This window comes from Vicia villosa, linkage group LG6, assembly GCF_029867415.1.
Source record: "Vicia villosa cultivar HV-30 ecotype Madison, WI linkage group LG6, Vvil1.0, whole genome shotgun sequence".
Lineage (NCBI taxonomy): Eukaryota > Viridiplantae > Streptophyta > Magnoliopsida > Fabales > Fabaceae > Vicia > Vicia villosa.
In genome coordinates, this window is record NC_081185.1 from 114,350,319 (window position 1) to 114,368,600 (window position 18,282).

The 18,282-nt window shown below is 36.6% G+C and overlaps 2 protein-coding genes and 1 pseudogene across 2 annotated transcripts; 1 reads left to right on the forward strand and 2 right to left on the reverse strand.

The window, feature by feature from the left end:
• Nucleotides 1-8,133: 8,133 nt before the first annotated feature.
• LOC131612135 (F-box/kelch-repeat protein At3g23880-like) lies at nt 8,134-10,149 on the reverse strand (annotated as a pseudogene).
• A 4,945-nt stretch (nt 10,150-15,094) lies between these two features.
• Nucleotides 15,095-16,351, reverse strand: LOC131614409 (F-box/kelch-repeat protein At3g23880-like). The gene has a single exon (XM_058885994.1). The coding sequence runs from the start codon at nt 16,349-16,351 to the stop codon at nt 15,095-15,097; it is 1,257 nt and encodes a 418-aa protein (XP_058741977.1).
• A 306-nt stretch (nt 16,352-16,657) lies between these two features.
• LOC131614410 (F-box/kelch-repeat protein At3g23880-like) lies at nt 16,658-17,907 on the forward strand. Its single transcript, XM_058885995.1, has 2 exons — nt 16,658-16,694; nt 16,988-17,907. The coding sequence occupies exons 1-2, from the start codon at nt 16,658-16,660 to the stop codon at nt 17,905-17,907; spliced, it is 957 nt and encodes a 318-aa protein (XP_058741978.1).
• Nucleotides 17,908-18,282: the final 375 nt, after the last annotated feature.

An 18,282-nucleotide genomic window follows, 5' to 3' on the forward strand; every position in this document is an offset into this window, starting at 1 on the left:
GATTTAATAAAGCAATGGTTAGGATGAAATTTAAGATAGACCATATTTTTCTAAGAGAACATGGAAACAAATATTAAATTTCGAGTAATGTAAGGAACAAAAAGCAAGTCATTGAGTTTTAATAAGTGATTTGACATAAGAGTAGAAGCAAACTAAGAAAATCCTACTGACTTGGCCACTAGACATTGTCTATTACCAATTATAACTTGTTTGGTCCTACACTTGATGCAATACTTTATAAATGCAAGTTGTGAGATGTTATATGATGAGAAGCGCCTTAGTATGCAAACCAAACTTGTGCTTCTAGATCGTGAGGTATTTGCAGTTGCTAATGGTGTGCTATGTAGGTTGTCCAATTGGTGTAAATATAAATTCAATGAAGAGTGGTGAAAGACCATGTGTAATTATCTGTTAAGGCTCTAATTTCAGTTTCCATGGCTTTGACCAATTAGGGTCAGCACTAGCTTGTTTTTAGGAAAGATGATCACAAGCAATATTGACAGCAAAAATAAAAGAATGATATGCAAGTGAAAGATGATTATATAAAATATGTTTTGAAATGTCGTTGAGGATGGAGTTATGAGATGCATGACATACAAAATCTTTTAAATAAATAGGAGCATTTTTATGTCTAGTAGATTTTCTCATGGTAGAAATATCAGGGGAACTGTCAATATCAGAATTGTGTGTAAATTCAGGTTGTTGGGCAGGCATGCTGGTGAGAGGAGTGAATGGTAATGTGTTGTGGTAAGGTGAATTATTGTCGTTGGTAGGTGAATTTATGATGGTAGGTGTGTTGTTTAGTTGGCAGATGAACCTATGAGGTTAAGATGATAAAAAAGAAAGGGATTGTTAGATTGGTTTGTGGTAAGGTTAGGTGCACTATTAGGGTGAGTGGAGGATGAGGAGTATAAGAAAAGATGTGTTCATGAAAAACGCAATTCTTTGAAGTAAAAATAGACCTGGTGTTAAGATTGAATAACAGGTATCTTTTAATTCCCATGGTGAAACCTAAGAATAAGCATTTGGTACTTCTAAGGTCTAATTTGTCTCTTTGTGTAATAAGAATAGAGGCATATGCAAGACAACCAAAGGTTTTAAGGGTGTCATAAGATGGAGGTGTTTTGAAGAGAAGCTCATAAGGAGTCTGGTTTTGGATGATAGGACTACAAAGTCTATTGATTAAAAAATTAGCATGACATAGGAAAAATGTATAAGGTATAATATATAAAACATGTACATGTTTTTTTTTTTGTAATCAAGAAATAATATAAAACTGAGAACTAAGGGTTCTCCAACCCGATTACAAAGGAGGAGCGGAAAAGCTCGACAAAAAGAAAAATTACACACCAAATACCCTTACGATAGAAATAAGAGCGGATCCTTACTAAAGTCGTAAAAAGAGTAGTTGGGATGAGTAATCTCTCCACAAAAAGACCATTTCCAAACCAAGAACTTGATGTTCCAAACGGTGTTGTTAATGCTCCAAGCTTCCTTCCTAAAACGCACTCCATTCCTAATTAACCAAAAGGACCAAACGGTGGCTAACCACACCACATCCAATTTACTATCTCTAATCCTATGAGATCGAAAAAACAAGTGCCACTCCATAAAATGTGGTAAACACTCCTTTTCCCTAATTTCCTCTTTACCAATCCAATAAGCTATGTCATTCCATATCTTTGTACCCACCAAACAACCAAAAAAGAAATGATCCCTATCCTCCGGGACATTACCACACAAAACACATTTAGTATCTTCAAAAGGAAAAGTCATGCCTCTATACAACAAACCGTCAATCGTTGGAAGCCTATCAAGAAAAAGTCTCCAACCAAAGGCCTTGATTTTAAACGGGACCTCCGACTTCCACAAAATACCAAAAACACCATCATGAACGTTAGGTGGTCCGAACGGAATATGAAACTTCAAATAAAAGTTATAACAAGAAGCCACCGAAAAATCCATCAACGGTCCTTCGTTCCAACAAACCGAATCACAACCTTGTCTCCACCCGGTAAAAACTTCCACACGACCCTTCAACTTTAACAACTCCGCTTCTAAAAAAATGCCTTCCGCCCTTATGCCAAAATCACCCCAACACCACTTATCTTCAATCCATCCCCCCATTCCCGCCACCGAAACACCCTTCAAAATAGAATTTAAAAATAATTCCGGGAATTCTTCTTTCAAAGGAATTCCTTCCAACCAAGAAGATTCCCAAAACGGTGTGTGGAACCCATTATGAACATTAAATTTAACCTTGTCAACCATCGGATCCGCATGCATCAAAGAATTAATCTTAACCAAATCCCTCCACCACAAAGAAGAAGAAGATGAAGAGACTTTATGGTAAAAAGAGGTAGAATTACTAACCTTGCAATTAATCAATAAGGAAGACGATAAATCACCATACCGACCTTTCAAGACATCAAGCCAAATAGAATTTCCACCTTGAAGAATTCGCCATCTCCACTTGTTAAGAAGAGAAATGTTGAACACCGCAATGTCCTTCACGCCTAAACCGCCTTTGTCCATGGGAAGACAAACATCTTTCCATCTAACCCAATGAATCTTTTTTTTCTCCTCTAATCCTCCCCAAAGGAATTTACTTTGTAAACTAGTAAATTTCTTCACCACCTTCGACGGCATTTTATAAAAAGACATAGTGAAAATGGATAGGGAACTAAGCACCGATTTCAAAAGCGTGATCCTACCTCCTAAATTCAAGTAGCGATTAGTCCAACCATCCAACCTAGCTTTTGTCTTCACCAATAGCGGCTCCCAAGTAGCTTCCAACCTTGGATTATAGCCAATCGGAATTCCAAGGAAAATGAACTTGCTTTCTTCCACCTTACAAGATAAAAAGTGAGATGCGGCTTCCAAAAAATGAGGATTAAGATTAATACCAATCAACTTACTCTTGTGATAATTAATCCCAAGACCCGATACAAGTTCAAAAGCTCTTAGGACCGCCTTAGTTGCCCGAATGTGCTTCCAACTACCATCTCCCACTAATAAAGTGTCATCAGCAAATTGAAGGATATCCACTCTACTAATTCCATTAATGGTAAAGCTTTGAAATTCCTCTAACTCAATAGATTTTCTCACTAAGGCCGTGAGCGCTTCCGCTACCAACACAAAGAGAAAAGGAGAAAGAGGATCTCCTTGTCTCAACCCTCTAGAGACAACAAATTCTCTCGAAGGACTCCCATTCACCAACACCGACATATCACTCTTAAACACCAATAGATCCATCCATTTCATCCATCTATTACCGAAACCCAAAGCTTTGAACATGAATCGGAGAAAAGACCAACTCACCTTATTGTAAGCCTTTTCGAAATCAACTTTGAAAAGTGCACATTTACTTCCCGTCCTCTTCGCATAATCAACCACCTCATTCGCTACAAGCACTCCATCTAGCAAAAATCTTCCGGGAACAAACGCGGTTTGTCTAGAAGAAATAATAGAATTTAACACCTTTTTAAGTCTCCCCGCCAAAAGCTTAGCCGCCACCTTATGAATACATCCCACCAAACATATGGGCCTATAGTCATCCAAACTCAAAGGGTTTTGCTTCTTTGGAATTAGAGTTAAAAAAGATGAAGTGATAGCCTTAGACAAATTGTTCCCACCAAAAAAGTAGTTAAAAAAATTAAAGAAGTCTTCTTTTAAAAAGAACCAACACTTTTTAAAGAAGAGAAAGGAATACCCGTCCGGACCCGGGCTTTTATCTCCTCCACACTCCCACACCGCCTCTTTAATCTCTTCTTGAAGAAAAGGTTTCTCCAAAAAATCCGCTTCTTCCTCACTAAGAGACTTGAAAGGGATACCCTCTAAAATAGGCCTAGCATAATCCGCTTCGGCAAACTTCTTCTCAAAATGATTGAACACCGCCTCCCTAACGTCATCAACCGAGTCCGCCATACCGTCCGAAGAAAGAATCGGACCGATATGGTTTATTCTTCTTCTTTGTTTCAACACCTTGTGGAAAAATTTACTATTGGAGTCTCCTTCTCTAATCCAACTCAATCTTGACTTTTGAAGCAACATATTCTCTTTTATTCTCAAGTTCTTCCAAAAGTTACTACAAGCTTCCTTCCTATTCTCCATAACACTATCAAAGTCGAAAACATCATCGGAAGCCAACACCTCATCGGCCACGTTCATCTTATTCACACCCTCCTCCATCTCCAAATCAATTCTACCGAACACCTCCTTATTCCAAGATCTCAATTTAACTTTTAAGATCTTGAGCTTTTCCTTTAACACGAAATCACCTCGCCCCTCCACCTTGATACTTTTCCATTCCTTCTCCACAAAAGGAATAAAAGAATCAAAACTAAACCATTCATTATTAAACTTAAATGGTTTAGGACCCCAATTTCTTTGATCCTTTACGATCCAAATTGGACAATGATCCGAAATATCCCTATCACCGATGAATTGACCCATAACCTCCCATCTAGACACCACTTCGTTGGAAACAATGAAACGATCAATTCTACTCATCGACTTCCCATCGCCGCTAAACCAAGAAAACTTCTTTCCTTTGCAAGGAATATCCACCAACTCGCTTTTATTAATGAACTCCGAAAAGAGCTCCATCTCCCTATTATTCACATATAAACCGCGACCCTTCCTTTCTCTAGAATTTTTTATCGCATTAAAATCCCCTCCCACAATCCAATCCCCATCCTTAAAAGCCTCCTTTAACTCAAGCAACTTCTTCCATAACTCCACCTTTTTAAACATAATGCACGGTGAATACACATTAATCAAGTAATAAAACTTATTCTCCCAACAAGCTTTTATCCCTAAATAACCTTCTCCTCTAAAACTATTAATAACCTCCACTTTGTTATTCCATAAAATGAGCAATCCTCCCGACCTACCAATTGAGTTTGAGAAAGAAAAGTCTACCTCCGAAGAATGCCAAAAAGACTTGGCCAAGTCACCCTCCATGTTAACAATCTTTGTTTCTTGAATTAGAAAAACATCCGCATTACCTTTTTTAATCAACGCACCAATCCTCCTTCTTTTGAGCGCATTCGCTCCCCCCTAATATTCAAAGAACCTATAATCATTGTTCACCTTCTTTATTCTCCTTCCTTACCTCCCCCAACTCCAAAGATTCAATCTTAGACAAAAGGTTATTCCTCCCCTTCGCGTCGACCACACCGAGCGCCACAATAGCCGAACAAAATTTTCCCCCAATATCCACATCCATCAACCTCCATTGCCTCTCATTATTTCTCCCAATGTCCGATTCTTCATTTTGTTCCCCATAAAAGATTGAGTTATCTCCTGCTGTTTCAACTCCATTGACCTCCAAATAATTAATAGGATTTAAAACCGGTCCATTTACGCAAGAATCAAGGACCTCCGGCTCCCTCCTGTCCTTAACACCTTTCAAACTTTTATTCCTTGCCCTCTCATTAATCATTTTCGTCCTTATCTTCTTCTTAAACTCCAGTTTAACACTTGCTGCATTCTCCTCTAGCGAACAAGGGACAGTGCTGGGAGAGAAGGACCTTCTCGGTCCACACAGCTTGCTGGAAATCGGTGCACTATCAGCACAAGAACAGCTCTGTTCAGAAACGAGGGGCTGCACGTCAGAATTCGTGAGATCTTTGTTAGTGGCAGCGGTACCACTATTAAGATTAACGCAACCGTTACGGACTTTCCGGACTGCATTATCAAACTCCCATATTCCGATGTTCTTCTCCGCATCATCCGAACTCCCACCTCCACTCACACCACCTTCAGGCTGTTTCAAAAGCGCAACAACCACAGCATCCCCTAAACTACCAGAATTCCTCCCAGTTTTCTCCCTTAAAGACCTGTCCGAGAATTGCGTAATACTATCCTCCGAATTACCCGCAGACAGAGCATCATTACTTAGATTATCGTCCTCAAACAACCGGTCATCCGAATCTGAAGAAGAAGTGGACACAGATGGAGAATTAACGATACCTGCTGAAGAGGAAGGAGTACCCCAGCGGTCCTCCCTAATCGTTAAGCAGTACCGCTTGCCGTCAATGATAGCCGTGATCGAGTTGGGAGCCAAAAAAGATAACTGAACCTTGACTAATATCCTGGCGACATCAAAAGTGAGACCTTTAGAAGTCCTCTCGTCGATACAAACGAAATTTCCCAACGAATCAGCCAAAGACACAAAGAAGTCCGCAGTCCAAGCATGAACAGGTATACCGTAGACTCTCAACCAAACTTCCCTGTGTTCCTCAATCAGACCCTCCTCCCACTTCCTGACATCGCTAAACCAATTCTTCCACCAATCCTGCCCCTCACCAATCAAGTCCTGAATAAAACCTTCCTCCGATTCTTCGAGAAGGCAAACGTTACCTCCCATCGGAGAAACTTTAACCGCGAACACCCCTTCCATCTCCATATAAGTTTGGATATTGTAAGCTGTACCCGGCACTGCCACTTTCCCGACAAAAGCTTTGGCCAATCTGTTTCTGAAACTATCCGGAGAGGAGAAGCAAAACTCCTTAACCACCGTGGCTTCCCCATTGGTCGATTTGATGTTAAACGAGTTGCCCTTGACGATATTGACAAAAGATTGGTCAAACGGAACCGCACCCCCCACTCTTCTGTGATTCCCATCGTTGTGAAAGGAACCTGGCTTCGCAAAAGTTCTGTGAACGACTCCCTGCTTCCTTTCAAACCGAGGCAGGTTAACATGGAGTTTCTTCTCCCCAATAACCACATTATCAAGTTTAACCGCTAGTAATCGAGCGTCTCCAACCTCCACGAACCTTGCAAAACCAAACCGTTTGCCAAACTTGTTCCTTCTAGGTGAAAAGGCCACCTCAACCACATTCCCTATACATCCGAATAACTCAAATAAATCCTTCGCGCAAGAAGAATCAGGAAATTCAGAGACGTAAAAGGACGTCAACTCCTTAGCTATATCCGGTCGATTCCTATTTCTTCCACCCAGCGGGAAGACATCCCATCTGACTGAACTCTTGACCGACTGTCGAAATCGCGACACATGCTTCCACCCATCCTCTTGCTGGACAAATCTACGATACATTCGAGATGAAGACTAGCAGATCTCGCCGCAGCCAAATCTGAAAAGAATGAACGCCAACAGAGAACCCAAACAAAACAGAATGAAACCAGAATGAATCACCACACCAGAAAAGGAGAAAAACAGCTCCTCCCCACAGACAGACCACCGAAACCGTGAGACGAACAGACAGACCACCGAAACCGTGAGACGAAGACAGAGAAACAGACTAGCTGAGTGTTACCACCCGGTGATACCAAAAGCCCTAAAACAGTATCGATTGAATCTTCTCACCAAGGTCCCTGAGCCCTAAAGCCAGGAATTTAAACCGAAGATGATAGGAAACACGACACCACTCTAGAGGCCTTTAGAAACCACCGAAGAGCCAGAAAGAAAAGCGCTCGCGGATCTCACCGAGCGGCCGCCGGAAAGCCCCAAACTGAAAGGGTTTTCATCGGAATAGTGAAGAGGGAACTTGCAATGAAGATCAGTAAAAATCCAAGAGAGTCATCTATATTTGCTTAATTTTATTTGCTTTTATTTCATACTTAAATCTCTCTAATGTATCCAATATATTATTATAGATAATGATGTATCTAATGAATTTTCTTTCATGGTTTCAAATTATGGCTGCGGTTGTGGGTGTTGTTGCGATGCGCAATGTGGCTATTCCGGTATGAATTTTTATAGGGAGGTGTTTGAAATACAATGTTGAAAAATACTTAATATTAAATTGTTTCATTCCATAAGAAGTAAATTGTAAATTGACTTTTAGGATTCTAATATTTTGTTTTTTTGATAAAAATACTCGAAGAAACTTGATTGAAATTGTCTGATGTGGTTTTTAATTTAGCCGAAGGTGTAATTTTAAAATCACATTGCAATTGCGGTCCGATGTGGTTGCAGAGGCGACCGCAATTTAAAACCATAGTTTCTTTTAGTAAGCTCAAGATCAAACTCACTTTAACTTTTATATAAAAACAATTATGACTGCAGAAATCACCTAAGCACTTTAATTGAATTTTAACAAACAAAAGTGGCAAATTGAAATGTCATAAAATGAAAATGGATGAGAATTCATAAATTGCATCATAGTTAATTTTCAAAAGCAAAACATTATCTTTTGTGTAGCAGTGTTGTAGATTAACATTTAGCTAATAGAACCAATAATCTAGTTCCCCTGATTATGCCACGGAAGAAGAATGGATTACCAATAATCTAGTTCCCCTGCTTGGAATAGCTTTTTCTTCACCCCAACGTGCCTTTAAATGCCATTTCACCCTGAAAAGGAGCTTCTAGGCTACTGTGAATTTTCACCGTGACTTGAATTTTAACTTGTAGAACCATAAGTGCTTTTATAGACTTCCAAGAACCTCTTCAATATGGCGGAGCTGTTCTGCTCCGGCACCCGGTAATAAGTAGTTGAAAATCAAAACTGAAACCCAAACAAACACCAAAACCAACGAAACCAAAAACAACAAATTCAATGCCACACACTTCCCATGAAATAAACAAGAAATTATGCTTTCCTATCTTCAAACATTAAACTATCAAGCTCATGAGAAAAAAAGGCAACAAAACTTGTCCACAATAATGTTATACCGTGCAACCATTATCTAGAACAGCTATTCGAACATCGTCATATAGTTATACTAATCATATTGATTTTCTCAATACTAGCAACATGCTCAATATACATTTAACCTAAGCCACAATTCACACCATCCATTATTCTAACAAAAACACGAATTCAAATAAGTAAATCATAAGAGAGGAACTTACTTTTAATTAACTGGAACCAAACTTTCAACATAATCTTTGACACAATCCCAACCTAAATAATCTTTCGTTCTACTTGTAGTAATTTGTATTCGCTGAACTCTATTATCTCTCCAATTATAGAGAAATACTCGGGCATCTCGATTGCTTTTAAGCATAAGTGTATCACGATCTTCGAAAAGAAGCAACGGTTTCAATTGAAAATGATACTTCTTATAGTCACTAAAGGCATAATCTATTTCAAGATTTTGATAAGAAACTGGATCCAAGAATCTTGGACTCCAAATTTCTTCATCTGCCATATAACAAAATCAATTCCCTTAACAGAATAAGAAAAACAAAGGTAGCCACCTAACACACCAATGGTAGGTTCTGTAAGCGGCACTTCGTCAAAACCACATGGCAAAGGATACTGATTGTACGTCTCAGTCTTCAAATCAAGAGAAACAATAACAAAATCTTCAACTGCAATATCCTTATTATTTGTGATATTCTTATTGGTAAGACTATGGTAGCGAATGTTGGAATGAATAGCCAGCCAGTTAACAGCGCCATTCAAATACACACCACTATAATCATAATTATTGATATAAAATCCACCATAGTCCAAATGAAGAGGAACAACGGGAAAACTTTCAATATTTCTCCAAACATCGTCATTGATCCTAAATATTCTCACCTCAATTTTCAGTTGATTAATATAACGGGATGCCACCACTTTATAAGTGTTTGTTGAATCATCAAAACCAAACTCAAAGCGGAAACATTGATTTATAAAATCACAAAAATATCCAATTTTTTCAGATATTGTCTTGGTGGCTGGATTCCACAATCTAAACCAGTACTCTTTACGGGAACCGATGAAGGAACCACCAGCCAAAAGAATCAATCCATTACAGGAACCGACTGCATTATAGCAGCCTTTGTTTTCCACATGATAGTAAGGATTGTCAAAAAGGGTGAATGAGGGATTATCCAATAAAGTACTTATGGTATATGGAACTACACTGGAACCCCGATCGTAGTCCTCGTCATAACCGTTGGGAGACTCTACCGGAATAATCTTCAAGCGAAGCATGATTAGCGCGAACATGGGATTTTGTGTTACTGATCTCTTGAGGTGCAATTTGACGAAGGCAGAGTCGGAAATGAGAGTCCTCCAAGATTTACTGACACACTTAAATCGAAGAAGATATTTGACCGGAAGAAAGGAAAGTAATTCGGCGATGAGATCATCGGGAAGGATGATCGGCGACGGATTCATAGTAGACAGATTCAGTGGTTGAAGGTCGAAACCCTAAGAAACTAATCAAGAGGTAGATAAATATGAATCCTTGCAAAACAAAACAAAACATAAAAAATAACCGTCAAGGAATGATTTAATGAGAAACGGTGCTAAAGCATATATTAATGGGTTTATTCAACAGTTAAAGGTGTGGAAACGCAACGTTTTCTAGTAATGGGAAATTGGGAATGCAATATTTTTTTTAGATCAAGTAACCCATTTTTTGTTTAATCAAAAAATTATATTAAAGAACCAAAAGTTCTCACTAACGATTACAAAAAAGACGAGACAAAATTCGAAACAAAAGAAAATTAATCACCAAACACAACCTAGGAAAGATATAACAAATGGGATTTGTTAAACTCATAAAAGTTATAATTGATTCGATTAATTTTCCCAATAAATGACCACCCTCCAAATGAGTGTCTTGATGCTCCAAAGCTACGTATTTATTTGTTTATTTATTAGGGTTTTGAAATATTTAAGGCCTTTATTATTGTGCTTTTAATTATAGTTTTTTTAAACTACTTTTTAAATCAATTTTTAAAAATGATTTTTAAAATTAAAATTAAAATAAACATCTCTTTGGGATTTATTTATTTATTTTTAACCAAGATATATTAATAATTGACTAAAAGTTCTAGAACAAGATTACAAAAGGGCGAGACAAAACTCGAACAGAAGAAAAATTACACACCAAATACAACCTAAGATAAATAAAACAAAGGGGATTTGATAAACTCGTAAAAGTTATAATTGGTATGAGTAATTTTTCCTCCAATGCCAAACAAGCGTCTTAATACTCCAAATGGTATCGAAGACATTCCAAGAATCATTCTGAAAGATAATACCGTTCCCAAAGCTTCCAAATAGTCCAACAAGTTGCCAATCATATACTCCCTTCCCTATTGGATTTCACCTTGTTGAATTTGCAAAAACAATTTCATCTCAAAAAATTACTCATGATGCAATCAGACTCATAGTCAATAAACTCAATCTAACTAACCACCTCCTTCCAAATTATAGCAGAAACACCACAAAAAAATAAAATGTGATTCAACCATACCACATAACACACAATCGATAGTAGAAGGGAAAGAAATACCTATAATAATGAGAAGATCCCTTATTCGCATTTTATTGATGAAACATTTCCAACCAAAACCCTTAATCTTATGAGGAAGCTCCAATTTCCAAATTAGACAAAAAGCTTTGTCAAACTCCATCTCCGGTTCATAAGGAACATGGTAAAGTTCGATAGTGCATAACAACATCCTAACGAAAAAAACATTGTCGACTTCCGCCGACCAAGAAACCGCGTCGCTGCCCGTGACATCGGGCTGGACAAGCCGCAAATACAACCTGAGGCACTGCATTGTAGTAGCAGTCGCCAAACTGTTTTTTGTCGGGATGCCAAACTCACCCCACTCCCAAACACCATTGATCCAACCGCCAATTTCTGCCACAAACTTTAGCTCCGATAGATTAAACGCATCTGAAAATAAATCCATTGAACACTTATCATCCAACCAAATAGCATGCCAAAAGGAAGTGGTGAAACCATTTCCAATATGAAATCTACAATTGTTGACGAAAAAAATTCTCCTTGTAGGTATTCTCCAAAGAAAGAATGTCCATCCACCAAGAAGACTTAGAAATTCTCTTATTATTCCCAATAAACAACATGTAAATTAATATCACCGTATCTAGCTTTCAAAATTTTGTACCATAAAACTTTCAAACCTCCTAAAATTCTCCGTCTCTATTTGTGAAGAAGAGCAAATTAAAATTGTGAATCCTTCTCAACCTAAGACCACCCTTCTCAATAGGAAGAAAAAAATTCTTCCAACTTACCCAATGAATTTTTCTACCTTCCACCGATCCGCCCCAAAGAAAGTTACTTTGCAACCTCGTAATTTCATTTAAAACTTTCACGGGAGCCTTGTAAAAAGAAATCATGAAGATCGAAAGACTGCAAAGCACCGACTTGAGAAGAGTTAATCTTCCCCCGAAACTTAACAAACGAGCCTTCTAATCCATAAGCCAAGACTAAATCTTATTCAAAATCAAATTCCAAGATGATATTCTTCTAGGATTAAATCCAATTGAAATACCAAGGAAAATGAAAAAATTTTCCTCTCTCCTACATGATAAAAAGTTAGTAATAATGTATGAGAAATTGTCACTAACCTTGATGCCATTTATTTTTAAAAGTTGGTTTAAAGATGGAAAAAATAATAAAACTTATGTTTTTCAAATATTTGTAAAAAAAATTAATATTTTATTATCGAATTTTTTTTATGATTATATAAAAAGAGAAAAAAGAATATACACTGACAATGTAAAATAATTTTAAACTATCAACCAATCACGACAATATTAAGTGTCAAATCACACTGTTATTTTTTAAAAAATTATGTGACATGGTTGATTAATGAATCCCAATTGAATGACAGTGTAAAATTATTTACACTGTCAGTGCACTACCTTTAACCTCATATAAAAAAACCCACGTATTTTAACCGTAATATAAAACACCTCTTATAATAGACAAAATTAAATTTTTATTCCATTAAATAATAGAAAACGTAGATTAGAGGTTTCAGGTCGGACTTAATTCAAGATATTTGTGCTTTTTAAACATTTTATTTATTTAAACAGATCATATTTAATTAAAATGAAAGATATAAAATTAAAAAAATAAATAAATAAAATCTTTAAACATCTTATTGGTCTATTATTATTTTTTTAGAAATGTGTTAAATTTTTTACTTAGTCTTATTTTTTAAAACTCGACCTTCGAAATTTTCTTTTTAAAAAATAATTTTAAAGAGTGCTAAACTTTTACTCACTAAAAAATGTATAATAAGATGACAATCCTGTTGTGTAAAGTTGTCTGGTTTTAGGATTTATTAATTTTTTTTAGTAAGCAAGTTGTATTAAAAGGAGAACTAAGGGTTCTCAACACCTGTTTACATCAAGAAAGGGGAAACAAAGCCCCACCAAAAAAATCGAGAAAAATTACAAACCAATTAGCGCTACGAAAGAAATAACAAAGGGTCTTTGTTAAATTCGTAAAAACTACAAATGGGATGTGTAATCTCTCCTATAAACGACCACTTCCAAACCAATACCTTGATGCTCCAAATTGTATTATCCACATTCCACACTTCATTCCTGGTTTTAGGATTTATGGTGTATTGTGAGAGGTTATGTCTCCTGTATTTTTGGATAAATTAGAGATTCCTTTCCTAGTTCTGGAATGGAGTATATATACAAAATTTCTTAGGCTTGAACTAGAGGACTGGAAAGGTAGTTTCCCTGTCCGTTCGATAAAACGTGAGAAGACTTGACTTTTCCGCAAATGGGGGATTATTTTTCCCCTTTGAATTTTTTCTCCCACCGGTCACTAGCTATTTGAACACCATGCCAGTCATGTATGGTGAATGGATGGATCGACTTACGCATCCCAAGCCTAATTGGGTCACCTATCGCCTAATTCTGAGCGACCTCGTGCCTTATTTAGGGCGCTTGCCTAATGTTGTGAGACTTGACTTGTATTGAACATTTATGGATCTTTTTTCTTATGGCTTAGTAAAATTATTTCAATACATAGTCCCTGAAGCACAAGGTCTTGGAAAAGGCACAATGAATCCAATTCATTTTTTGGTGAAGCAAAGTGAAATAGAGCAGAGACAAAATGAAGAAGTGAGTGTGACCGAAAACCCTAAACACCAATGATGGTGATGTAGCAGAAATTGGAAGATAAAAAAATGTAGATGCACAAAAATATAGGATTAGAATTTTTATCATGACAAATTTGAATTTATATAGACTAAGATGTAGCTAGAGCAAAATTTGTAAAATGCTTGTTTATGAAAATATTTTTTATAATTGTTTCAGAATATATAATGGCTAAAAAATATGATATTTTTTATTTATGTTATTGTAGCTTAAAAATATATTCAGATGAACACTGCAAAAAAATTCGGGATCAGTTGAATTTCAAGTATTCAACTTCACTAATAAAATACGAAGACTTTCTTCACATTTTGTATTACACCCAAAAGACTAACTAACCTGCCCTGCCAGCCGTTGGATTTCCTTAAACGAAGTCAGCTTCCTCATATTAATGATGGATGACATTTATTTGGGTTGGCCTCTATACCTCTCTTTGAGTTAACATGAAACCTAACTATGACTTTGCAGAAATTTCAGCGATTGAATTTTAACAAAAAAGATATGGCAAATTGAATTTCAGCAAAATGCAAATGGATGAGAATTCTTTAATTGCATCAAGTTAATTTTCAAAAGCAAAACAAAATATTAAAAACAAACATCTTTTCATTACTAATTGCCTCCAAGGCTTCAGACACAGCAGATCACATTCTCATTTGATCACTCACTCATTGCCCCGGATTGATTTAAATTTCAACATGTAAAACTATGAGCGCTTTTAGACTTCCAAGTACGTTGTCAATGTCAATATGGCAGATTTGTTCCACTTTGACACCCTATAAGTTGTTGAATATCACCAACATCAAAGATTCAGAATTAGACGTAATCAATGTTTTAAGTAAAAGTATGCAAATTTTGGGCTGCATAGCTACCCCTGATATCTCAATTCTCAGGACTCATGTTGTTCAACCTATATATGTTCGATCAAAACATAACAAAACACTTATTTTTCTGTGTTGATGTTATACAGTATGCAAAAAGAACAAGTTTTCATCTAGTGTCCACATGAAATGTTGAAATAATTCTACTGCTCTAAAGCAAGTTAATAGGATTTTCTTTTTATTTTAAAAGAGTGCTCAATTTCTAGGGGAGAAAATGCATGACTGTCATATAGTTGTACCAATCATATTAATACAATTAACCTAAGCCACAATTCAAACCATCCATTATTATCAACCTATATAAATGAACACGAATTCAAACAAGCAAATCACAAGATTCAAACAAGAAAATCATAAGAGAGGAACTTACTTTTAATGAATTGGAACAAGGCTTTCAACATAATCTTTGACCGAATCCCAATATAAATAATCTCTCGTTATATTTGCAGTAACTTTTATTCGTTGTACTCTATTATCTTTCCAATTATAGAGAAATGCTTGGGATTCAAGATTGCTACTGAGCATAAGTGTATCACGATCTTCGAAAAGAAGCAACGGTATCAATTGAAAATGACGCTTCTGACAGTAACTAAAGTTATCATAATCTATTTGAAGATTGTGATAACTAATTTTAAGAAATTGAGTCCAAGAATCTTCAACTCCAAATTTCTTCATCCGCCATATAACAAAATCAGTTTTCCTCAAAGAATGAGATAAACAAAGGCAGCCCCCTAAAACACCAATGGTTGGTTTTGTAGGCGGCACTTCATCAGAAACCTGGGGCAATAGATATTGATTGTACATCTCAGTCCTCAAATCAAGAGAAACAATAACATAATCTTCAACAGTTTTATTCCTAATAATATGACTATTGTAGTCAATGTTGTTGTGGCTAGCCAACCAGTTAATAGTACCACTCAAATACACACCACTAAACACTCCAACATAGAAACTATGTTCACCATAGTTCCAATTAAGACGAACACCTGGAAAACTTTCAATGTTTCTCCAAACATCATCACTGAAACTAAGAACTCTCACCTCAGTTTTCAGTTGATCTTTGATGTAACGGGACACCACCACTTTATAAGTGTCTGTTGAATCATCGAAACCTAACACAAAGGGCCAGCGTTGATATTGAAAATCATAAAACTTTCCAAATATTTTAGATGTTGTCTTGGTGGCTGGATTCCACAATCGAAACCAGTAATCTCTTTGGAGACCGGTGAAGGAATCACCAGCCAAAAGAATCAATCCATTACAGGAACCAACAACATTAGAGCATCCTTTGTTTTTCACATAACAGTAAGGCTGGTCAAAAAGGGTGAATGAGGAATTATCGAGTAAACTACGACTGAGATATGGAACAACGCTATAACTCTGTTCATATTCATAGTCATTACTGTAGGGAGACTCTCTGGGATTAATCTTCACGTGATACATGATTAGTGCTAACATGGGATTTTGTGTTGCAGATCTCTTGAGGTGCAATTTGACGAAGGCGGAATCAGAGATGAGAATTTTCCAAGAGTTACAGACACACTTAAATTGAAGAAGATATTTGACGGGAAGAAAGGAAAGTAATTCGGCAATGAGATCATCGGGAAGGATGATCGGCGACGGGTTCATCAGGAAGGAAAACTACGGTTACGATGGAAGTATTGATATGTTTATTAATTAGGGTTTTGAAAATATTTAAGGTCTCTATAATTGGGTGACTTCTAGGGTGAGCATTAACAAAATCAATAAGAATGCCAACAAATATTTTTTTATATCCTTCTAGACTTGATTTAAATATCCAACATCGCGTAATATGATAGTACAGCAAAAAAATATAAAATAAGTGAATAATCTCACGCTATGAATATCCATTTCCACTCAAAAATATAGTTCTAATATTTTAGGTTTCAAATTCAAATTCCTCACCTGCCTCCGATGAAGCCGCTGCCGTTGATCCTCCCTAACGATTCAGGTGTGTCAGTAATTCTTGGAACACTTTCATTTCCGATCCCGTCTTTGTGAAATTACATCTCAAAAGATCGGCAACACAAAATCCTCTTTTCTCACTGTTCAAACATCTCACTATTTTTATCCCGGAAGAGTCACCCTATGGAAGTGACGAGTATTACACTTACTTTCCGTATTCTGCGAGTTGTTTACTCGAGAACCCATCATTCACCCTTTCTGATCATCCTTATTATGATCTGCACAACAAATGGTCTTCTGACATAGTTGGCTCATGCAATGGATTGATCTGTTTGGCAGGTTATTATTCCTCCGAGTACTGGTTCTATGTTTGGAATCCTGCCACCAGAACTTCAAAAAAATGTGGGTGTTTTCGTGAGTCAGCGAGTACTTCCATTTTTTCCTTCGCATTTGGTTGTGATAATTCAACAGGCGCATATAAAGTGGTGGCCTACCGTTACTTTAAAACTGACTCGGGAGTTCTTACAAGCGAGGTGAGAGTTCTTAGTTTGGGTGGTGATGATGTTTGGAGAAACATTGAAAGTTTCCCGATTGTTCCTTATCATGTGAACTATGAGGATAGTGATGGCTATTTGAATGGCACTCTTAACTGGTTGGCCAATCACAATGCTGAATGTTATATTTATCCATGTACTGATCCTGATCCTGTTGAACAGTTTGTTATTGTTTCACTTGATTTGGGGACAGAGACGTATCATCAATACCTACTTCCTAGTGGCTTTGAAGAAGTGCCGCCTAGACAACCATATATTGTTATGTTGGGAGGCTGCCTTTGTTTTTCTTATTGTCATAAGGAAACTGGTTTTGTTATATGGCAGATGAAGAAATTTGGAGATAAAGATTCTTGGACTCAATTATTTCAAATTAGTTATCAAAATCTTCAAATTGATTATAATGAATATATAAAGCATCGACTTAGATTGCATATTTTGCTTCTTTCCAAGGATTCTAATACACTGTTAATTAGGAGCACTGAAGCATCCGAAGCATTTCTCTATAATCGGAGAGATCAAAGAGTAGAGCCTACGAATATTACTCCAGGTAGAACTAGTTATGGTGATACAACTGGTTTAGAGTGGGACTATATCAAGGAATATGTTGAAACTAGGGATTGGGACTTTATCAAGGATTATGTTGAAACTAGTGTAGGTTGGGACTATATCAAGGATTATGTTGAAAGCTTAGTTCCTCTTCCATGATTTAATTGTTTTAATTAATGTATGTTATTTTCATAATAATTGATTGTATGAATTCTGGCTTATGTTAGTTGCATATGTAAGCATGATTATATAACTATATAAGCCATGGTTTTAAATTGCGGTTGCGGCTGCGGATGCGGTTGCAGTCACTGCGGTTGTGTCTATTGCGGTTGTTGCGATGCGGAATGCGGTCATTGCGGCGTGAATTCATATTTATGAACATAAAATATTATATTTTATTATTTATTTTCGATTTCACATATCTTTCATTTCCTCTCTAAATTTTCATCTATAACTCATTAATAATTCATCACCTCCTTTGAATATCACTATTTCTTTTAAAATATATCTTAAATCTACGATATAATTAAAAAA